Genomic DNA, 25,219 nt, shown 5'->3' with positions numbered 1-25,219 from the left:
ACAGAGCAATATAAAACGACAGCAGACAAAATGGCCACAGCAGTTTATTAAATACTTACTTTTACATGATTTAGATCAAGTGTTAAAATGCAAAATACCTTAAAGTAAGGAACCTGCATACAGTGTTTTAAAAACTATGAAAAGATAATACAAAACGAAAAAGATAAATACCTGAATTGAAGGCTTTTACAAGATGTCTGTGTCTTCCATCAATGTTTACAGATTCAACTCTAGACGCTTTTGGATCTGCCCAATACAGCCTGCCGGCCGGATGATCAACCGCTATTCCAGTAGGCCAGACAATATTTTTGTTAACCAATACTCTTCGGTCACTTCCATCTAGCTGAGCTCTTTCTATTTTTGGAAATGCTCCACAATCCGTCCAGAAGATATATCTAATTTTATTTTAATCAAAAATTTGAAGTTCGTAGTTTCTTAGAAATTTAAAATATGTATTCTAAGCAATTAAATAAAATTTAAAAACTATGTTTTTTAAGTAGACTAAAAAGTAAAAAATTTTATTTTTGTAACAGCTAAAACAAATACTTAGAGAACAATGTAAGAGCAAGGCGAGGAGAAAAATTTTCAGTCCCCACAGCAATTTGCTATGAGAAAGGTTGCCAAAAGGTGTTTTGCGAAACTCCAAGGTTTCATTGGAAGGATTACAGGAGATTTGAGCATAAGAAATAATAATCCATATTAAGTAAAATATTTTGGTTGTTTTTATGAACTTAGTTACGTAAAATGCCACTGAAATATTTAGTTCAATAGAGCAAACATAATTTGGAAGCATCAAAATAGCAAGACGAGAATTTTTTTTAGTCCTGATAGCCATTTGCAATGAGATATTAGCTCATTGCATCTTGCCATTGTAAAAGAGGGAATTATTCCATAGATATATCAAACATTACTTTATTAAGGAGAACTTGAAAAGAATAAAAAATGACCATAACTAGAAAATATCAAAATAATAAACAGCATTTCCTTTGATAGACGAAGAATTGCATTTTGAACTTGAAAAACAGTTGAACTGAGTTGACAGTTAATTACAGTTGAACTGAGGGGCTATTCGTCATCCAAAACCATCCCAATGCCTTGAATTTTAAATAAGCAGTGAATGAATAGTTCAAAATGGACATTTAGAAGCATAGGAAGAGATCCATAGTTGGAAATTTATCAATAAATAAAATAGCCAAAAACAAAGTCAATCTTAGGTTATTAATATAAAATTTTAAATAACTTTAATACAGCATAACCAACAAAAAGACTGTAAGAAATTAATACAACCCTATAATATTCAAATGGTAAGGGAAATAGAGCAGACAAAAGCTAAAAATAGATTTTAATATTCGAATAGTTATAGCAGTGAATTAATGAGTTATAAAATAATTAAAAAATTAGCCGCTGCATTGATTAAGATGCTTGTTTTTTTTTTTTTAAAATGTGATAAAATTAAATAATCAGCTTAATTATAGTTGGATTAAAAATGAATGAAAAAATTTTAATAACATTTTGAATTAATGAATAACATTTTTGAAGTTAAAGAAATTTTAAAAGCTATGAAATATGTAATGCTTATAATAGCATCACAATATTTTTTTATAAAACTAATATTTTAATAATAGTTTCCTTCAAAGATCATCAAATTAAACATACCCATCCTCAGGGTCGACTGCGATGTCATTTGGTTGATCCAAATCAGATGATATGATGGTCTGCCTTAAAGTGCCATCTAGTGTAGCAAGGGAAATGGTGTCAACACCGGAATCCACCCAATATATGTGATTATTCACCCAATCTACAGCTATACTTCGAGGTTCTGTTAAATCAAATATCTGAAAAGAAAATGAAATTTTACTTATCATAATGAAATATTGTAAAATTGATACTATAATTAGCCATCAAAGTGGAAAGCTTTGAAGCCTTCGAAACAATGAAGAACTTTTCGTTTAAACAATTTTTTATAAATGTCAAAAATTGTTTGCTTTCAATGGGTAAAAAAAGTGTTTTAAACCAAAATTTCTGAATATTTTAAATAATTTTTTTACATTGTAAATATTTTTACAGTAAGTTCGTAATTTTTTCAATTAAAATGTTTTATACGAATTGTAAATTTTCTAACTCAATTTCAAGTCTAATACTTATTTTTTATACTTTAGCAAGGCATTATGTTATATTTTATGTTAATTTGCATTAATAATTTTTTGGCATCACAATGGTTCTGGAAAAAAAAATGCATGAACAAGGTTCTACAATAAATGTTTTAAGAGTAAATGTAGGGAGTAGAAGTAACGAAAACAAAAAAACAAAACAAAAAAAAACAAGAGCCTAAATCAGTGATTCTCAACCTTTTTCTTGTTGCGGCACACTTTTAACGATTTCGAAATTTGACGGCACACAATGAAAAAAATTAGATTAAAAGTTGTTTAATGACCTATTTTACTCCGTGTTAAGTAGTTTGTGGTAATAATTTTGAATGTGAAATAAAATAATATGTACTGCAAAAGCACATTTATTAAGGGATTAATTATTTCTTTCGACCAATTTTTTATTAGTTAGTAGCAGTTATTTATTTTTTTGCTAGTTATTAATTGTTAGCTTGTTTTCTATAATTATTAACTGTTATTTTTTTTGCGATTTCTTGTTAACTAGTTTTTTTGCTAATTGTTAATTGTTAGCGTAATTTTTGCTAATTATCCTTTGTTAATTTGTTTTTTATATATTTGTTCTTTTCCGACAAAGATGTTCACGCTGTTGAAGCGTGGAAAAATTACAAAAAGTATATCTGCACACACACACTTTTCTTTAATTTAAACTTTACTCATAATAAAAAAAAGCGTTATAATTTTTATTGTATCATTTCTAATATTTGGCGGCACATTTTAAGAATTTAGCGGCACACAAAAGTGCCGCGGCACAGTGGTTGAGAATCACTGGCCTAAATATTAAGTAAATATATACTTTTTTCTTTCACATAGAATATACCTTTGCTATAGGTTCATAATTTTTTAAACTAAAATTCTTTATATTTATTGCAAAATTTATTGATTCTTAAGTATATTACTTAATTATTTTTTATACATTTACAAGGCATTATTTTATATTTCATGTTGACCTACATTTGTCGTTTTCTGTATCTATTATTTACAAGATACGGTATCAAAGTTCTACTATAAAAGTTTTAAAAGTAGATCTAGGCAGTAGCAAAAGTTACAAAAAAACAAACACTATTTAGTAAAATGAAATTATATTAATACCATTATCTAAAACTATGTTAATTTTTCAATAAACTCATTATAAAATTTTAAAATTTATCTTTTCAAACAATGAACATGAAACTACTTAAAAGTTTACAAATTTTTTACTGCCTAAAATTATTAATTTAAATATTGTTTTCTAAATTATAATACAATACTAGTTACTGAAATTAATATATTTTTAAAATAAATAACATACCTATGTTGTTTGCAGAAAATAATATTAAACAACATTAAACAATATTAAACATTATTAAGTCAAAATAATATTAAACATTATTAAGTCAAAATTTCAAAATATTAAGAAAAAAGCTTTCATAATTATCATTGCAATAAATATTTTATGTTTATCATTGATGATTTATTGGTTTAAAGAAAGTGATTTTTGCCCATTCCTTAAAAGATAAACGTTGATTATTCCACTGATAAAATTTGAGATTATTTTTAAGTGATTATTTAGGATTTATTTAAAAAATCACACTAAATTTTTCAGCTATGAAAATATTACAAAAGTTTCATCCCACACATAAATGCAAACAAATATATACTTACAACCATGACAGGATTTTCATCATCATCTCTTTTTACTCGAGTGAGATTACTATTATCCAAATAATATCGATAACGGTAGATGGCCTTCTGGTGGATATCCACCCAAAACAGTATGACTTCAGAGTCTTTGTACAATATATCGATGGAATCTATTCTGTTTTTATTTACTTCTGTGTTCAAAACATCATTCAAATTTTGTGCCATGGGCTTGTAAGGATTGATTTGTCTCAATTCATTTTCACTTGCCAAGAAAATAACAGCCTCCTTTCCTGCAAATGTAAACAAGCTGATTGTAGAGCTGATATAAACATGAGGAAAATACAATGAAGAAAAAGCTGTTAAAAAAATTAACTATTTCTTAATGTTTTGTCTGTTGTCTGTTCGTTTATGTGTTTACTATTGTGATATTTCAATAATATGTGTGATATTTCAATATATTTCAATAATTGTGATATTTCAATAATGTGATATTTCCATAAAAGATTCTCTTAGGGGCAAAAACAAAAAAAAAAAGAACAAAAGTGTGACATTTATTTACTTATTTTTTCTTTTAAAATGAGGTGAGGCTATATTTTACTCCCTATCCTTAGGCGTTCACAATTAATGTGGTGTTCACTACTTTTACACTTGCTAAAAAACAAAGCAATCTGTAAAGCAAACATAAAACATTTTTGGGAAAAGTTTTAAACTAATGCATATTTATACAAAGAGTTTAAGATTCCATATGAGAGAATTAAAAATAAATAATTTTTTTGGTTAAAAGAAATTATAGTACTAAAATAACTGGACAGAAAACAAGCACGCTACTTTCTTTTCTGTTTCGATAATTGTAATGTTATGTAATTTATTAGTTAAACACATCTTAAATAATTTTTTTCCATAAAATTTTTGGTTCATCAGTTTGGTTAATATAATTAACCAGCTTAAAAATGTGGCTTTGAAGCATTGACATTTTCAGTTTAAAGTGCGTATATTTTTTCAGCTTGCTCCACATCTATAGCCTTGAATTTTTAAACTAGACTCTAACCTTTGAGGGTTAGTAGAGAAAGCAGCTACTTAAATAATTTAAAAAACATGGAAGAATACATATTTTGCAACACAGGATGTAACATATGTTGAGAAGGACTGAAGACACACCAATCAATATTCAACCAATCAATTTTCATTATGATTTTAAAAGCGACAAAAAGCTATGTAAAAAAAAAAGTCAAATGGAGGGATGCCATAGGCAAAATATGTCTTTTTTGTTATCCTATTCTCATGGACATTAACAGAAATATCCTCACTGCAAACTTTAGCATTTTAAATGAGTGACTTTTTCTATGGTCATTTTCACCATATAGGCGTTTCCAATAAGCTTAACTGTCCTCTATGTTCTACAAGAGAAACTAAAAAATTTAACAGTTTAACAGTCAGCACCTTTATGACTACAATTACTTGTTTTACAACCAGTATACAAAGGCTAAGTGGGACACGGAAATAGAAAAGGTTTTTTTACTATGCTGCTTGGTATAGAATGGTTTACATAATCTATAGTGGAAACAGTTACATCAATTTTAAATATTAAATTATTTCCAGCATTTTATTTGAGCCAAGATGATATATTGAGCAAAGATGACATAATGCTTGATTATGGTTCCAAAATTTTAAGCATATATTTTAGAACAAATACTTTTCTGAAATGCACAAAAAACGATTTTGTAATGTGTTACACTAGTAAGACCCGTTTAAAGTACTAAATGGACATAATTATTATGGCTAATTATTCATTAGTTACACTGAAAAATGTTTTAACGAATGAAGAAAAAAAAAGTTAATGAAGAATAAAATATGTTACCTTCAGCATGACAAGAACCCTTTTCACCAGCAACAGGATGATATCCAGGAACACAACTGCATGAATAGTGGTCCTTCTTTTTAGCAACACACAACTGAGAACAGGCTCCAAAGCTGCAAGGGCCATAATCTGAAACATTTAACATTGAAAGTTATGAAAGTGGAACCGAAATGAAGGATTTCAAAATTGTTATTACAAGGCAGATTTTTTTTAATTTTCACCAGCATTGTGTAGCACCCAAATTTTTTATCAATTATTATTGCTTGTAGCTTTAAACTCGTGAAAGTTTAAATAGTCAAAAAACGCTATTTTTCCCAAGTTAAATAAAAACATTCCATGTAAAATTAAACAAATTAATCATACATTACAAAATAGAAATTAAACCAAAAAGAACAGGTAACTGCTAAAATTGTACCTGGATTGCAAAATGATAAAAATATAGGAAAAAAATTATCAATAAAATTGGGAGAGAAATTTTGAACATCACATAAACAAATAAAAAAAAAGAGTTTTTAGTTTAATCTATAAATATAAAATTTTCTCTTAGTAAATATTTCTCAGACATTTATTTAAATAATGATACTATAAATTTGTCAAACAAGTATTGATGTTATTTTTAAAATATCTTATAATAATTTGATATAATTGGAAAAAAACAAACACTATTATTTTGCAGAGATACATTGTGTCATTTATGATTTCAAACCTTATATTTTGTTATTCGCAGTGCATTTAATGCTATTACGACTGTTTTATATGGTGCAATTTTGAGTTAAGCAAAGCGCTTTTCATTAATTTCTTATATTTTAATAAATTATTTTAATTAATTATTTAAAATTAGTATTTAATAATGTATTAAATTAGTTTTTTCTGAGCAAGGCAGGTAGTCAGTTAAGCTACAATTTTTAAACACTCTTACAAAAGTAAGTAAATATTTAATTTAAATAAAATTGAGATAATAAATTATTAACGACTTTATTAACCACTTAAATAGTCCAATTTTAAAAGTATTGTATATTGTGCTTACCACAATCAATTTCATCAGAATTATCATCACAATCTTCAAAATGATCACAGCGGAATGTAGAATTAATGCAATGACCACTTGTACACTGGAACTGATGGGGTGCACATAAGTGTTCTCTTTGACCTGCAATAATAATAAATAGCTTCAAAATAAAGATAAAATTTTTAAACTTTTCCCATAAAAAATTACATTTTTATAAACACTAAATATTAATAATAATATATCAAAAGAACTATTTTTTAATGCAGAAAAAACTATATTCAAGTCAAAAAGTGGAGAAAAAAATTACAAATGAAAGAAAAATGTAATTATGAAAGAAAATTAAAAAAAAAAAAAAAAAAAAATTAAAACTGAAAGTTAGATCTTACAAACAGTGCGTAGCTCATCAGAATTATCTCCACAATCATTTTTCCCATCACAGAGACTCGATCTTGGTATGCATACACTATTCTCACATCTAAAACGTCCAGGAGGACAAGCTAATGTTTCTAAAAGACAAATACAGTATTTTTGAAGTACAATACCAGTATGTACAATCATTAGAATTATCTTATATTTCAGAATGCCAGCTGATAGTCAGGCTTTTCACAGTAAATTTCCAAAAAAATAAATAAATAAATAAAAAATTCAAAGATCAAAAATTGTACACGTAGATAATAAAAAAAATTCCTGTTTTGTATGGAGAGCAAAAATGTTTCCAAGAAGATTTATTATTTTATAATCAACTCGCTATAAAATCAAACAAATGACACCAACAATTACAGTTTAGTTCAGGAAATTCTAACAGAAACTATCACATTTTAAAATTCATTTGTCTTTTACAAACTGACATTTATGTTAATTTAATTTCCTGAAAGATTTTTAGTTTTTTTTCCCGGAAAGGTGTATGAAAAGGGAAATTCTATAACAAATTTTAAAGTACGGGTACTTGCATTTGAAGGAAAATCAAATATCGATAAGCCTGCTCGTATTACATTTAGAACTTTCTGCGTACGTTTTGGAACTTTCCAGTTACCTGAGCAAGTATTTATACAATGTGATCTAGTGTTTGAAAAAAGTTTCAAAATCATTAGCTTGAACATAAAAAACAAAACATGTTTAAGAAGTTAATAAAAGTTGTAAACAAAATTATAAAACATTATGTTAACTATATTCCTATACTAAACTGAATTGAAAAAAATATGTGCCAAATTATAACAAACTATTATTCTGATTAAAAACACTTACTGCAGAGTGCTAGATCTTCATCTGAATTATCATCACAGTCATTTTCTCCATCACACTGCCAAAGAGTTGATATACATTCACCATTACGACAAGTGAACTGCCCGTTCTGACATGGAATGCCTAAGAATATACAGAATTAAAAACCTGACTGAGCAGAAACTTCAGAAAAAACTAATTCAATAATGAAGTTTCCCTTTTACTTTTATAAAAGAATTACTATATTTAATAAACTATTTGCAAGAGAACAGATAAGAGGTCATTTCAGACTGAAATCTAAGTTAAAAATTATTCCAATTAAAAAAAGGTCTAAAAAATACAGCAGAAGATCTACAAATCACGATTCTATAAACCTCAAATATCCAAATTTGATAAATTTGATCGTAAATTTGTTCATTTTTGGTTCTAATGCTCCTGATAATTCAATTTTTTTTCTATAAATAAGGAATAAATAAATACATATTTTTGAGCATTAATATTATCAGTTCCAAATACATAGTGTTATGTTTAGTTAGTAAGTATAAGGACATGTAAAATGAACTATGTCATACTAAATTCTATGTAAACAAAATTCTATGTAACATGAAATTTTATGTAACAAAAAATTTTACATAACATTCATGTTTCAAGGTTTGCATTATTAAGATCTTCTACTGTAAATTCAAATTTTTCTAAAAAGCTAATTAGCTGACTTAGGGCATAAAACACTAATAAAAAGTAATATTTTAAAATCAAATAAAAACAAAAAAAAATTATTACCACATCCTTCTTCATCAGATCCATCAGCACAATCAGTATCTCCATCACAGTGCCAATCTCTAAGAATACAGAAGTTGTTACCTTTGCACAGGAACTCATTAGACTTGCAAGTGATAGCTAAAAAGAAATACAGATTGATATTATACTACAGATCTTAATAAATTAATAAAACATTAAAAAATGATTACATATATATATGCATTCATATACATATATATTGTTCGTAATTTTTTTATTTTTCAGAATTTTTATTTTCTTTGCGTTTCGAAGCTTTCGCGGGCCACACATCAACAGTCTGTGCGCCCCTAATTGTAATTATTGAATCAGCTTAAATGACATGAGCACACCACCAAGGTCATTATTTTTATCGTAATTAACATGCATAAATAGTAAAATGAAACACATACCAAAAAACATTCAATGAGCATAGAAAAATTAATCAATGCACTGAGGAGATTTTATTCCATTCTTATATGATTACTATTGACCAGAGTTCAAATTTGAGTCATTAGTAAAATATTAGTATAGATATATTTTTAAAATAAATAAAATATTTAGTATAATTTTTTGAATAAATAAAACCTGTGCAACTTACTGCAATTGACTTCATCACTGCCATCATCACAATTTGACTCTCCATTACAACGCCAAGATGAACTGATGCATTTTCCATTGTTGCATCGAAATTCACTCTCAGAACAATTTCTTAACACTATAAATAAAACAAAAAGTAGTAGTAACATATGTATGTGCTTCGAGATCTTTCACACTAAATTACAATGTGATGAATTATTATTGATAAGTGTTTAGATAATTCCAAACTAATTTTTGTTCATTGCTATTCCTTTCAGTCAGTTTTAAATACAAATGTAATGAAAAAACATTTAAATTTGTACATAGCAAGAATCAAATATATCCTTCTCACTTACAAGCATAGTTTGGGTGTAAGGGGTTTTTGATGGTTATAACAATTGAATAAATTAAATGAATTTTCTTAAGTTTGTGATAATTGCACAAAACTCTTAGATAATATAATAAAAAATTAATAATTAAAGTAAAAATAAAAAGCTAAGGAACAATTATTTACATAGTAGCAAATAAAAATTCAGTAGTGATTAAAATAGTTAAGCAATGAGTTTTTGATTAATATATTCTAGAATACATAAATAAATATAAACAAAAAATAAAAAAATTTCATAATTAAAAATGTGAAGAAATTCATAACATTTACAACTTATAGCATTGGCTATAACAAGCAAGATACAACAGAGTACTAACCAGTTGAGAGCATCTGATATAAGTATATATGTTGGATCAAATCTCTATCAAGGTGCACATGACATGTATGTAGGTTACGTAAAATAAAAAATTGTCATAGATTATAGAAACTCGAAATTGTAATAAAATACAATAACAATATTATTTGCTAGTATGGTTTGTTTATATTGTCCATAAAACTGTTAAATACTTTTTATTGTGGGGGTTTTGTGCAGCATGCTGTCCAAAACCAACTATTTTTAGTTATAAACTATCCATCATTATTTTCTTCATTTTGGGCAAAAAACAGTTTTATTACTTGGTTTTAATCATGCACCCAGAGAAGATTTATAAAATTAAAGTCCAAGTCTATGCTTAAATCACACACTCTCGCAATAATCACATTTTCGTTGATTAAAAATATATCTATTGTTTTGGCACTTAAAATAGAGGGGTGGCCGGCAGGTAGAAATTACAATGCGAAAAATTATCGGTTAATTAAAAAAAAAAACTTTTTACATTGTTTTCTCTATTAATCAATTGTAAGTATGAATTTAATAAAAAATTTATAAAATTATATAGTCAGAATCCAATAAATCTTTCTTACTTAAAAGCATAGCTTGGATATAAATGGATTTTAATGGTGATAATAATTGAATAAATGAAATGCCTATTGCTGCTTAGGGATAATCAAATAAAGCTTGAGAATAATGTTATCATAAAAAAATATGAAATTAAAGCAAAATGTGCAAAGTAAAGGAACAATTAATTATATTGCAGGAAATAAAAATTTTGAAGCAATTAGTATTAAAGAAATGCAGATCATCTGCACTTTATTTAAGTTTTATCCAATCCGTGCTTGATCTGCTAACTCTTGATTATCCACCTGCGGATAATCAGAAGTTTATTGATTTTACAATATGTTGATTTTACATTTAAATTTTTATACTTTACTATTTACATATTAAGTTAAAGCACAGTTACACACACAATTATAAGAATCCATACCACAATTAGTTTCATCAGACAAATCCCCACAATCATCATCATAATCACACTTCCATCGATTAGGAATGCATCTGTTGTTCTGACACTTAAAGTAAGAGGGATGGCAGGTGGTAGTATCATCACAAGAATCTGGCTCATCTTCCTTATCATTGCAGTCACTGTCTCCATCACATTTCCAAGAGAAAGGAATGCATCTTCCAGAATTACAACGGAAGTAATTGGCTGGGCATTCTCTTCCAGCTAAAAATAAAAAGACATTTTTAAAAAAATCTCAATAATTGATTGCTTATATTGTGATATACTTCATAAATCACTAAGATAAATCTTGGAATATTCTACCTGCCAACAATAGTAACAATTTATATTTATAAAACAAACATGTGAGTGATTATCAACCAAGTTATCTTTATAATCTTAAATAGTTGTTATATGATCCTTATCTAAGTCCTATATATCTGTTAAATTAAATATTAAGTTTTGGTAAAAGAATTGGAATTTGTATCAGACTTCATTATTTACATCCTACCTTTTTATCTATTTTGAGTTCAAGTATGCATGAATTAACATTTTAACGTTTTCCCTTTACTAAGTGTAAGAATCATATTATTCACTCAACCAATTTAATGGACCAATTATAATTACTCAGGTTTCCTTTTACCATAGGACATAACATATCATCTAGACTATTTTGCAATATTTTCCCTAATTTTTATTCATAAGTACTTCGATTTTGTGAAACTTGGATGATCGTTCTCTTGCTAATAATGTTTAAATAAATATCTATACCTTTTTATCTATTTTGAGTTCAAGTATGCATGAATTAACATTTTAACGTTTTCCCTTTACTAAGTGTAAAAATCATATTATTCCCTCAACCAATTTAATGGACCAATTATAATTACTCAGGTTTCCTTTTACCATATGACATAACATATCATCTAGACTATTTTGCAATATTTTCCCTAATTTTTATTCATAAGTACTTCGATTTTGTGAAACTTGGATGATCGTTCTCTTGCTAATAATGTTTAAATAAATATTGATGTCCCCTTCCCCTGTCTAAGACCTATTTTTATCCTACTTCTTGGCAATTGCTTTACACACATATATAGTTAAAAATATAGAGAAAACAAGGAAAATATATATATGTACATATTTATTTATTTATATTAGGTTTAATATTTACAACTACATGCTTGCTAAATGGCAATTCCATTCGGTATTGTTTATTCTTCCTCTAATGGACTGACTTTTACAGTATTCATTGATAAATTATTTCTACGATAATTATTTCTATTATAAAATTATTTCTATAGTGAGGCGTTATCATGTAGCTTAATCTTTCAAAGCTAGATGATCATGAAAGCTTGATGAACTATGAAACATAATGCATTTCTCTGGAGACTAGTGAGTTAAGGGTTCATTGCTTGCTACCCTTATAAGAACTTACCTCATAAGAAAAACCACATCTTCAATAGTTTAATCCAGGCAGACATTTACCTCTGCGCATTAATGAATTAAAATAATAAGTAATAAAAGCAACTATTTAAAAATCAACAAAAATTAATAGAAAAAGACTATTAAAATGTAAATAAGTGAATCTGCATTTCTTGACCATTAATAAAAATAATAAAATTGTTCCCTAAATACGTTTAAAAGCAGTTACTATTTCATTAATAGCATGATAGGATGGGAAGATTATCGATTAAGCAATTTTTCTGCGCTAATTGAATTTCTAAGATAATTGAAAATCCTGAGATAGAAATTACAAAAGCTTACCACAAGTATCTGGTTCATCGGAATTATCTCCACAGTCATCATCTCCATCACATTCCCAAACGGCAGGAATGCATTTAGTATTGTCACATAAAAATTGATTAGGCAAGCATGTGCGAGGAGCTGCAAATGAAACAACAAAGTAATAAGTGTTAATAAGCAATTAGAAACATGAGTAGAATTCAGACATGAAATAAAACATTTCTTAGACTGAAATAATCATATACTAAATGCAAGCTAGTTTTTTATTTTTAGAAATAAATGAATAAAAAAAAAAACTAAAAGAGAACATGTACATACACACTAACTGTAAAGTTAAGAAAAATATGAATAAAAATATGAAAAATTTAAAGTACAATGACATAACACCATTACTTTTGACAAAAATATACAGATTAGGAATGCAAACATATGAAATGAGTGAAGCAAATAAATATTTAACTTAAAAACCAAAAACACAAAAGCTTATTATTTAAAATAATTACAAAAATTGAAATTTGAATTAAATAAATGAAAAAATAAAATTAATCTATTTTTGTAAAGATTTTTTTAACGATTTACAAAACTAATACGGTTACTTAATACATACACACCAAAATTTTCAACAAAATCTAACAAACGTAACTCAAAGAATTGAAAATGAAAAACTATCAAATCTACACCAAGAAGAGGTCCATTTTGGAAGAAAATAATAGAAATGGTCAAATAAAAAAAATTGATAGTAAAAAACATAGTTTGATAAAAGTTAGAAAACTTAATGTTTGCTTAGTCCAAAGTTTGAGATTAATCAATGGTGAGTTCCAAAGCAGCGAAGTGAGCATGAGGCAGAATGAAGCACTCACAACCAAAGGTAGCAAGACCAGTGAAAAGTAGTGAATTCATGCACGAGCTTGCCCCCACTCCGATTTCCACTGTTAGTTACATATTTCACAGTCATTTCAAATTCAATACACAATCCCTATTTTTTTGCAACAGTGATACCAAAAGCAGCATGGCCAGCGAAAAGTAGTGAATTCGTGCACAAGTTCCCACCCTCTTAGATTTGCACCTTACATAATTCACAGTCATTTCTAATTACATACACAATACAATTTTTTTAAATCTATAGTTTGAGAAATGTCAATTAGGTTAAAAACTGATCATAGAAATAAAACTGTTAGAGAAACCCAAACATACAGAGCAAAGCTATGTGTTAGCCACATAAACACAACTCTGCGAGGGTAGACCAACTAGCGTTGGAAAGTGTTTAGTTATGCATGTATGTGTGTGAGTATAAAATTGTACTACTTACTGCAATTCATTTCATCTTCACCACCTAAGCAGTCTTTTGTACCATCACAATGACTAGCTAAACCAATACAGTAAGCCTGTGTTGTTCCATTTCTTGGACATTTGAATTGACTTAAGAGACAAGTATGTTTATCTGAAATATAAATGAATTAAACATACTGTATAGAATATTAATTACTGTATAGTTTCAAGTCATATCTGTAATCTCAGATGGGTCATGGATGTCGACCATCTTATCCTTTGCCGAGTTTTAACCAAACATTCTCTTGTGGACCGCTACTGAGAGGCCAGGGACCATTTGGATTCATAAACTATTGTTACAACTGCTTCTCTTGTTCTCTTACGTTTTTCTCTATATATATATTTATTCCTTCAGGGATGAGAGTAGTCAGAAAGTAAAAAAGAGGAAATCCAATAATATATATATATATATATATATATATATATAAATCGCACTTTTTTTTGTCTAATTTTTGTTTAAACTTGTAATCCATGTGATTATAAATCCCGATATGAGGCTTTTAAATCATGTGCATATAAAACTCTACATCGGATTTAAAAAATGCGAAAATACAAATCATGATGCGTAATTTTTAGATCAAGATGCATAATTTTAAAATCGCGCGATATTACAACCGCAAAAACGAATCACGACATTAGATTTTAAGCTCGAGTTGCTACATATTAGATTTTTAAATCTCGTAAATACGAGTCATAATGTACGATATTTAAAAAGCGTAAATAAGAATTGCAATGCGCAACTTTTAAATCAGGTAAATACGAAAATCGATGATTGATATTAAAATCGCGTGAATAAAAATCGAGATATTCACAGAGTCGGGACTTGGGATTTCTAAAAGGATTGTTTGAATTGTTTTTTGCTTACACAATAAATAAAAATTTACAAGATTAATTGAATGAGCAAATAAATATTTTCACCACAATTCCACCTCTATTTTTTTTCGCTTTTTTTGTTTGCTTTCTCTCCAGAATACAAGAAGTAGCGACGTCTAAATTACGAAAATACGAGCTATCCGGCCGACGGATAAAAAATACGGAAAATCTTATTTTCTGTGCGTGAAATCGGAGAAAATAGCTAATATAAGTAAACATGCGGAAGGATTAGCAGCTAGGACGTAGTTTGAATTTTCTGTTTTTCTTTGAAAATTGTAAATAAATATAATAATTTGACTTTAACGACTGAATTTTTTTTAAAAAAACGGGATATTTATAAATAAATAAATAAAACGAAGCTTTTAGAGAATCTGAGTTTTTGATAAAAAGGCTGAAATTCGAGAGAAAAAACCGAAGAAAATCTCATCCCTGTATAAAAGTCAACCAGTTTTATCCCAAGGAAATGATTTTTAGAGAAACTTCAGAGGGAGGAATGAGGACTTCAATAATTTCGCTCCGCGGAAAATTAAATTCCTCATAAAGTATTTTAACTTGCGCAAAAAAAAATTTCGGCGGAAATTAGCGGGAAAAATGGAAAAATCTGAGAAAAATCGGAAATCCGCGAATCCGCGGAAGAATCTCATCCCTGTTCCTTACATGGTTCTTCGTATTTATCGTTGTAATTGTCTTTTAATTTTTCCATTTGAAATATATAAATAAATGTTGGTTATGAATAGCGGTTTAGAGTAGTATAGGCTAGAGCTTGTCAAATGGTGGTTTATGAACTGAAATAATTGTTTCCAACCAAAAAAGAATTATTGACGAACAAGGATTTTTTGTCTTGATAACATATGTCAAATTTCCCGCCTTACCATTGATATGAAGTCACACTGATGGAAAAATATTACTATTACAGTAATTATTTATTAAACTTTAATTAATCATTATCATTTGATTTTTCTTTGTCATCCTTGCGTGTCCCACTAAATAAAAACTTCACTGAAAATATATAGTGTGCTCATTTGAAAACTGAGCACTTTGAATAACATTTTAATTTATACAACTTTTAAAAATTGCTGAAACACTTCAATTTGTTCTGGAGGAAAAAATTTAAAAATTGACTCTAATAGGTGGGGAGATTTTCTCCTCCACCAAAAACAAGGTGGTGGTCTTTGAGATTAAATTTTTACAAATATATTATAAAATTAACTTTTATTTTTTTTGAAATTATAGTAAATATAGAGTTAATCCTTTTAATTTTCTGCAGTCCTAATTATAAGATGACACATTATAAAATTTAATAAAGAAATAATCAGAGTGCGTTTTTACATAAAAATAAATGTTGGAAAAGTTTTTTTTTGGGGGGGGGGAGGGATATACCGAAAATTACACAAGTCTAGAAGCTGCATAGTATTATTCAAAATTATAAATAAATAAATGAACAAAGGCAATAACACGAAGAACAACTATAAATAATATAAGTTCAGTGTTTGTTGATTACTTACCACAGTCAGTTTCATCAGAGTTATCTCTACACTGACTCACTCGATCGCATATTTGATTGGGTTGAATGCAGTTGTGATTTTTACACTGGAACTGTCCAGGGCTACAGTGGAAAGGTGGACAGTCTTCTGGTTCATCTGATTTATCACCACAGTCATCTTGAGTGTCACAATACCACCAGCTAGGAATGCATTTATAGGTGGCAGCACAAACAAATTGGGAACTGTGATAAGAAAACTAAGTCAAAATCAATGCTTTATTTGATTTATTTTTTTTAAAAAAAATTTGTTCATTATAAGGGAAACTAAATAGAAGCTAAGGTCGGAACTGTTTTCTTAGTACCTGGTGCAATTATTTCTGCATGAAACACTGTCATCTTCTAAGACATAATTTTCAGGACAAGCACACAAAGCATCTCCCCCAGGTTTCAAGAGGCAGAGAGTAGTGCAGCCAGCAGTTGTGCATGGGTTGGTAGTTTTTACTAATTAAAAAATATTGAGAACAACACTATTTTAATAATATTAGTGCAACAAAAAGAAAAAATAAATACATGCTTTAAATAATAAGTGCTTTGAGCAAACAGAGAGTAGCCACACTTCTTCCAGAGAGGACATTTTTTTACTTTCTTCCTTAGTAATACCTGCCAACATGGGAGATATAAAATAACGGACATTTTACTAGGGACATTTTTAGGCTGCGAGTAAAGTTTTGATGCATCATGCATAATCATGTGAGTCAAAAATGGAAATCAAAATTGGAAATAATATAAGCACTTACATTTAGCGAAGTAAAAAATATGTATACAAATCTTAATCTAAAGAAGATTTTTTAAACCATTATTTATAGTTACTTAAACTATTAACACTCAACATACTGCAGTACTGGCAATAGTTGTAATAATCTGTTGAGGAATAAAAAAACTATTTTTGCCATCAGCAGATATCGCCTAAATTTAATATTTCTTAAATTCTTCAACAAATAAGGAGAAATTACAGAATTTACGGGTAAACATGAAATAGTCGTAAAATACAGGAGTCTTTGTTAAAACACAGGAAACTTGGCAGGTATGCTTAATATAGTTTCGAAATAGGAACTGTACACGCTTCTAGTATAACAACACAATACACAAAAACATCCTATGGCCTAGTTGAAATCTTGGTTTTTTATCAAAAAAGCTCACCTGATCAATTTAAAAATTTGGCTAATATCTTTTAATGCATTTCATGTCCCAAAGTGGACTAATTGTAAGACATGCTTCTCAGTAGATTGCTAAAGTAAAGCGATACTGGCTGCTGTCAGTGAGCGAGTGGATGTCCACTTTGATTAGCCTGTGAAGGGGCTGAGATCGCAAGGCATTGGTCCTCGTTAAACTGTTCTGTCGTAAAGTGATTGACTTTGCAAGCAGGTCATTGGCTACTAAAGAGGAGGAGTCCGCCCTTCCGCAGAGGATCACAATTGTGATGGCATGTCTTCGAACCATCCTCAGGGATGCTTCCCAGATAACTTATTATACAAATCTAGTGCAACTTAAATAAAGTACAATTACAAATTCTTCTTATATATTTTAAAAAGATGGAAATTACAATTTCATTTAAAAAAATAAAATAGTGAGAAGAGAATGATAAAAGATTTCAATTTAGTCAGATAATTATAAGCAGAAAATTAAAGCTACGATTTTTACATTTTCAATATAAAAACGAGAAATTTAGATAATAGTTAAATAATTAAATGAAATAACAGTTGAATTAACATTAGACTTCATAAAAATCAATAAAGCAACTAAAATTAATTCAAATTTTTGAGAACCAATAAAAAAATTTTACCATGAATGTGCATAGTTTGATTTGCCAATCTAATTGCAGGAAACAAACATTATTTTTGAAATTTAATACTAAATAATGAAGTCAATGTTCGCAAATAAGTAAGAAATATCAAATCTCAGACTCAGATTTAAAAAAAAATCAATAAAACCACCAGATTGAGATATCATGAAATTATACCTATATACATAATTTTAAAAACAATTTCATTTACATATTATGTTTTAGAAATGAAGTTGGTATACTTAACTAATTTTATAATGATTATAGTATGAAACAAAGAGTTAGATATGTACAAAATTTTTCTTTGGTTGTTTACTTGATGTAATTTATTTACAAATGGAAGTATTTTATATGAATTTATAGAATTTTATATTGAATAAAAGCTTCACTAAATATAAAATATTTTTTAAAAAAAGAAAAATAAGTAAGACAACAAAAACAAAACATTGAGAGCATTGATATTAGGAAAAGTTTACCAGAAATCACATACTTTTTTAAGTTTGAAAACAAATAATTTGAAATGTAAATAAAAATCAGGAAGAAACAAGCAGCAGTACATTCAAAATATTATGTGTAGACATTTTAATGCTACAAAAAACAAAATTACGAAATTTGTGTTTCCATTCCTATGAAAGAATACATTTAAATTTATCTTAAATTTAAAAGGAAAATGCCAGCATTATACACATCAATAACATTATTTTAAAAATCCTGAAAAATGCTAATATTCTTTTAAACATCTATGGTATTTTGATCTAATGTATGTTCTCTGATAACAACATTCATGTGTGAAATTTAGAAAGCTTTCTCTAGGAAGTAAAATCTAGCAAAAGTTTAAATAACTGACCTTCAAGTATTGAATTTAGGAGTCTACAGAATAAAAAAAAAAAATTTAAGAAATCTGTTCTAGGGAGTAATAAGGTATGCTTACAAGGAGTTTGTCTAAATGGATGAAACACTTGAATATCCATTGGTCGATGTGTAGTTGTCGCTATAGTAGAATAATTTAAACAATGGTATTTATGGCAGCGTTCAATACTTTTTGTGACCCAATCTGTCCAATATAATTGATCTTCAAACACAGTTAAAGCAAATATGTGGTGGATAGCATCAAATTGACCTAAAAGAAAAATATTTTTCAACACTTTTAATTAAATAATAAATTTATTTATTTAATAAAAATAAGCAATCTGTAATTTATAAAATTATTTTTCTAATGAATTACTTCCAAAAAACTATAAAGATGCATAAAATGCACTTAATTTCACATTTAACTTAAATATTAATTCTTTTTTCCCCTTTATGCTCAGCAAACAATTATTTAAATTGATTGTGTGAGAGTAAAATATTATTTATAGCAAGTTGCGATTAAGTTATTACTTTCATGTAGAGGAATACCATCAAAAAGTGTGTAACAAATTAAGATTTTCTGCATAGGTTCCACAAAATTTGAATATAGTTTAATTTTGCCTTTCACTTTAAGGAAAGTGTTATTAATTTTTTATAATTTAAAACTTATATCACTTTTTGTTAATAAATATCTACCATCTTTGAGAAAAGAACTGGATTAGCATTACAAATTTGGTGACAACACTTAAGGTTAATTAACTAATGAAAAAATATTGTTTGTTGAAGATTTCAAAATGTAATTTAACTTAGTAAAAAATAATGAGTCTTTATAACTCTTCACTAATGTTTTGCACTTTAAACTTAAAACTGCCTTTTCAATAAAATTAATTTTAAATAATTTTAAACCAAAGCAAAAACTATAATATTAAATAATAAAATGGACACACACCTTTCTTAATGACAGTTCGTCTATTCTTGCCATCCAAATCAGCTACAGCAATGTAATCCTCCTTAGCGTCAGCCCAAAATATTTCTCGTGTAACATAGTCTATGGTAAGAGCGTTAGGCCAGCCGAGAGACTCATTTATAAGTTTAATAAATTGGGTACCATCCATGCCAGCTTTTCCAATGTATGGTTTATCACCCCAATCAGTCCAGTACATATGCCTACAATGTGAAGTATTAACATCCAAACATCTATTTCAATATACACACGTATAAATTATAAATATATATGCAGATAGATAGGGGGAAATGGGGCATGATCGGGTAGCAAAGATTTTAAAGACGTTTGGAGCTTAACTATTCGACCTAGAAACTGTCATATTTAACAAGATATTCATTGTTTAATTGTGTACAATGCGGCCATTCCTGAAAAATCGTAGATGTGCTACTTTTTGATAAAAAAAATAAAAAAAATTCTAGAAAAAATCGAATCACCTGGTCTAATGGTTGAAGACTAGGTACATAAGTTAACTTTAACTCCATGGAAAATTTAAAAATACTAGAATTTCAGTGAAAAAGTAACAGACAGTTCTATTTTAGATGACAATTTAAGAAAATTATGCATGTAATTTACATAGATTGTAGTCAAGGGTATACTCAAGGGACAGGTGACAATTGTCTTGGGGCATGGAGTTGCTGAAGACTAAACCAAAATTTCCTAAAAAATATATTGTATTTATCAATTAGATTGTTTTGTTTTTTTAAAGAAATGTGGTGACCCATAACTATTTTTCTTTTTCTTTATGCGTCAATCACAATTTTCACGAAGTGAAACTTTTAATTTGAAACTGAAACCCAAAATTGGGAACTGAAACTTAAATCTACTGTCTATCAAAATTCTAATCCAATAATATAATTTCTCAAATTAAATCTAGCCAATCATTGCACATTAAAGGTGTGGCTAATTCATTTCTCTGGTGAGATCCGAACCGAACACAGCATCTTTCTCTGCTAAAAATTCATTGCAAACGGACGTGTAGTCCTATCTCTCTCTAACTTTATTATTTTGCCATAGCGTGTATGTTTGTGATGTGGTTATTAAAATCTTAATGTTTAACCTGTAAACCTTCTGATACTTTAAGTGTACCTACACACTCCACAAAACCATAGAAACAAGGAATTTTTTTATATTTATATACAAACAACAATTTTGTATAAAGGGCTTTCAAAAATTCTATAAAATATATAAAGAAGCCTTTTTGTGTTTTGCGCCCGCAATAAATCTTGTACTTGGGCTCGTAAAACCTCTGTTTTGCATTGGATGAAATTATCTTCTTCCTCGGCAGCACTGCAGCTTTCGTGAGACCAGCATAGACTCACATCAAGGGAATGGGGGTAAAACCAGGTAGTACCTAGTCTTACCACGAGAGCAGAGGTTATCAAAACATATGAACAGTGCTATATTTGGATTAAATCTTTATTGTTCAATAAGATAAGAATCTTTAGTAAATGAATAATAAGCTGGAGGGCAATTCCATGAAAAAGGGGAAAAGCTTTGGAAAATTCAAATAAGAATAATGTTATCATTTTGGATGTTTTCTGAATTAGAAAGGTTTGAAGTTTGATAATTTATAATTATTTTTTTTGAGAATTTAATTTTTTAGTGTTGGTAACCCATTGAACATTGGCATTTACTTGTTCTGATTTGGGTGAAGAACATGGTCAGTTTTTGAAAATCAGTAAGTTAACAATATTTTAATTTCAAAATGTTCCAAAGAATAAATATTGTTTATTACACTTAATAGAAATATTGTGCAGTGTTAAAATAAGTTTTTGTTGTTAAATTCACTTAATTATATAAATTTCAACTAAACATTAATGCATGTAACGTAAGTTACCAAAAACTAGAAAAAAATTTTGTGTGTAAAAAAGAACAAGTGATACAAAAGTAAGAATAATATTTTTTCTTCCTTAGAGGCTAACACTAAATAAGCAGCAATAGTTTTCTTTTCAAATATTACTTATTTATTGTTTTGAGCTCCATTCAATATGTGTAACGTAAGTTACTGACATGCATGCAATGTAAGTTACCAATGTGAAATGAGTTTATTCCTCTTGAAAATTGGCATACAAACTAAATAAGATGTATCCAGTTACAATACCGAAGTTTAAATAAATTATCACTGCCTTAAGATATTAATTTCAATGAAACTCTTTGCTTTAAGTTATTAATTTAGCTGTTGGCATTCATATGTTTTCAAAGTTGAACGAAATCTTTCGACAGGCACCGGGAGTTAAGGATGTAGTTATAATTAGAGATGCTAATGGTAGCAAAAAGAAAGTACAAGCACGGCATCTTCATCATTCAGATCGAGAAATGCACCAAATGTTTATGGAAGAAAATCCAGAATGGAAAATTGGAAAAACTAAATTCTTTGAGCTCCGTCCAAAGCATGTCTTGCTTAGTAGCAAACTTCCAGGCAATGTCTGTGTTTGTAAGCATCATGAAAAGTTCGGATTGACTAAGGAAGCCTTCAGCAAAATTTATAATGTTCCATCTTACGAAATTCTTTAGAAATTTATTTTATGTTTAGAAAAAACAGCTGAGTGCGAGTCTCTAGAACAGATGAGTGGAGTGTCTAGTCTATTCTCAAAATCTCTACAGATTAAAAACATTAAGCAGATCCACCATTTAAGAGTACAAGAAGGCATACCAGAAGAGTTTTTTTTAGTGAAAGATGTTGAAAAAGAAAATGATGAATCCAAGATAAACGCTGGGGGTTGATGTATAGTTAGATAGGAGGACAAGTTATATTCTGGTGTGGTAATGTCTGTTGCAGAGCAAGAATTTAAAGTCAATGTAATGGCTGCTGCGGGAATCTATTGTAAATGGCCAGAAAAAAGAGATGAAATATTCTACCAGAAAGAAAGCATGGTGAAAAGAATTGAGCCCCCTGTACTTGTTAATAACAGAAGACTTAATAAGTTTGCAGTTATGTGTGAATCAAAAGTATCTGAAATTACTTCATGTACACTTTTTCTCCCTTGCACTATACTGTTTAAATAACATAATTTGCATTTGTACATTATTTGATAAAAGTTTGATACAAAGGGAATTTCGTAACGTAAGTTACTGTAACGTAAGTTACCCACTTAAAAAATTATATTTAATTTAACTTTTGAAATAAAATCTTAAATCTAGGCATAAGAAATATTTAAACATGTCAGAAAAATGATACATATAATCTTAATCATGAAACTTTTATGTAAGAACAGAATTTTGCCTTCAAGTATATTGCAAATTTATGCCATTCCTTTTTCGGTAACGTAAGTTACCACACTAATTTCAGGCTTTTACACTGTTTAAATTGAAAAATAATAATTATTTTAATTATATTCCTTTTGGTTTTGATTGTAATTTTAAGAAATCACTTTATTTTAATATGTGTATTCATATTATTTGTTTGCTTCTAAGCTCTCAATACAATAAAGTTTATGTGAATGTAACGTAAGTTACCATGGAATAGCCCTGGACTAAAAATAATTTTTGTAACTGTAATGATCAATAAATAAGGCTAGTTTAAATGAAAATTTACTGTTATCAAATTATTAAAACAATGTCAAAATATACTTTTAACATTTGCTAAAGGAAATAAATTTGTAAGAAATTGTAAATAATAAAAGATTTTTAATGATGTTATCAGAAGACATTTACTCCAATTTCAGCAATTAATGTGGAAGCAATAATAGAAAGCTTTCTTATTCATTTGCCTGACATGTGCATTATAAATATAATGATGTATTTAAAATAAATCTTAACTCTCTGACTGCTCAATTTTTGGACCGAAATCGCTTTACACTACACGCCTTCAAATATGGCAATTTAGTGGACAACTAACGACATCTGTTGGGTCAAAACGTAAATTAAACGTTTAATACTGCTAAACGGGATGCGCTCATCAATAAAAGAAAAAAACACATGTCCGCGGAAATCGCGGGATGAGCAGTCAGAGGGTTAAGATTTATAGTCGACAATATCTAAACTCTCTCTATTTTTCCCCCCTTTAACATCAACGCAAGGCAAGCTTTTAAAATAAAGATCTCAAAAGAGAGAAAATTTTCCTACAAAATGGATAAAAACAGTCAAAAGCTGAGGAAAATTTTACAAAAAAAAAAAAAAAAAAAAAAAAAAACTCATGCTAATTTAGCTCTTTCAGCACATTAAATTTTTATTCCATTTCTTTCTGCTGCGGAGCACCTTGAATGGTATTTTTTACCACAAGTTTAAAAGTTGATAATTCTTAAATTACTTGCTGTATGTCAGAATTTTTTTAAATTTAATTATAATCTGTGTACATTTGTCTAGATATTTTCATAATTTCAAGTCTTATCTTTATGCAGCAAAACTAAATGCAATGCATAGTTAAACATCCAAAAATGTGGCAGCACTGATTACAAATTTTAATATATAGAGAAAACATTCATACTTGGTAACACAACTGCATTCAAATTTAAAATGAATTTTGCTTTTATATAAAAAGGGATGATAAAAATATTTGAAAAAAAAGATTGAAAATAAATTTAACTATATAACTAAAAGCATCTGCATAATACTGAACAAATAAAAGAGATTCACCCTTGATAAGGATCTAAGACAATGGCTCTAGGCTCTTGCAATCCTTTCCTAATGAGAACTTTTCGAAACCTTCCATCCAGTGTTGACACTTCAATAGTATCTTTTCCTTTGTCACACCAGTAAAGATTACGCCCTATCCAATCAACAGCTAAACCATCGGGACTTTGCACTGATCCAGCATGCAGCAACTGTAACAAATATTAATATTCACTCCTAAAAATTGAAAACTTTTATCATCTAAAGTTAAAGCATAGTTGAATTCTGCATTCATATTGTCGGCCTAAAACCAACACGCTTGACATTTTAGTAAATCACGACGGACCACCAGCTGCACTTTTTGTTTTTTATTAATAACAATAGGTACAAAAACAACAACAGCTGGACATATTGTGGATTTTGAAAGGGTTAAAGTATTTATCCACATCCAAAGTTTATCGAGTCTTACAGGAGAATAATAATTTTTCCTCGTTACGCTATGGAATGGCGCGCATGCCCCTACACATATTATGTTTTGCAATTGCCACACTTAATATTGATTTTTTAGAATCCCTGTAAATAGTAAAGTAATAGCATTATCGAGCT

General features: G+C 28.3%; 1 protein-coding gene across 6 annotated transcripts in view; it reads right to left on the bottom strand.

Moving 5' to 3' along the window:
- LRP1 (LDL receptor protein 1) overlaps positions 1–25,219 on the bottom strand; it is a 137,418-nt gene that overhangs the window by 21,244 nt on the left and 90,955 nt on the right. For all 6 annotated transcript variants that reach the window (XM_087157618.1, XM_087157622.1, XM_087157620.1 and 3 more), the window contains exons 61-77: positions 24,638–24,825; positions 20,006–20,223; positions 19,139–19,327; positions 16,727–16,865; positions 16,387–16,607; positions 13,989–14,120; positions 12,701–12,820; positions 10,922–11,161; positions 9,252–9,368; positions 8,657–8,773; positions 7,901–8,020; positions 7,042–7,161; positions 6,674–6,796; positions 5,647–5,775; positions 3,810–4,078; positions 1,657–1,835; positions 172–395 (exon numbers count right to left, since the gene is read on the bottom strand). In XM_087157618.1, the coding sequence (XP_087013744.1) occupies positions 172–395; positions 1,657–1,835; positions 3,810–4,078; positions 5,647–5,775; positions 6,674–6,796; positions 7,042–7,161; positions 7,901–8,020; positions 8,657–8,773; positions 9,252–9,368; positions 10,922–11,161; positions 12,701–12,820; positions 13,989–14,120; positions 16,387–16,607; positions 16,727–16,865; positions 19,139–19,327; positions 20,006–20,223; positions 24,638–24,825 (2,845 nt within the window). The remainder of the gene's footprint in view (positions 1–171; positions 396–1,656; positions 1,836–3,809; positions 4,079–5,646; positions 5,776–6,673; positions 6,797–7,041; positions 7,162–7,900; positions 8,021–8,656; positions 8,774–9,251; positions 9,369–10,921; positions 11,162–12,700; positions 12,821–13,988; positions 14,121–16,386; positions 16,608–16,726; positions 16,866–19,138; positions 19,328–20,005; positions 20,224–24,637; positions 24,826–25,219) is intronic.

The sequence above is a fragment of the Parasteatoda tepidariorum genome, chromosome 2 (assembly GCF_982258835.1).
Source record: "Parasteatoda tepidariorum strain Cologne lab strain chromosome 2, Ptep-v5.0, whole genome shotgun sequence".
NCBI classification, from domain to species: domain Eukaryota; kingdom Metazoa; phylum Arthropoda; class Arachnida; order Araneae; family Theridiidae; genus Parasteatoda; species Parasteatoda tepidariorum.
This window is presented reverse-complemented; position numbering and strand designations above follow the sequence as displayed.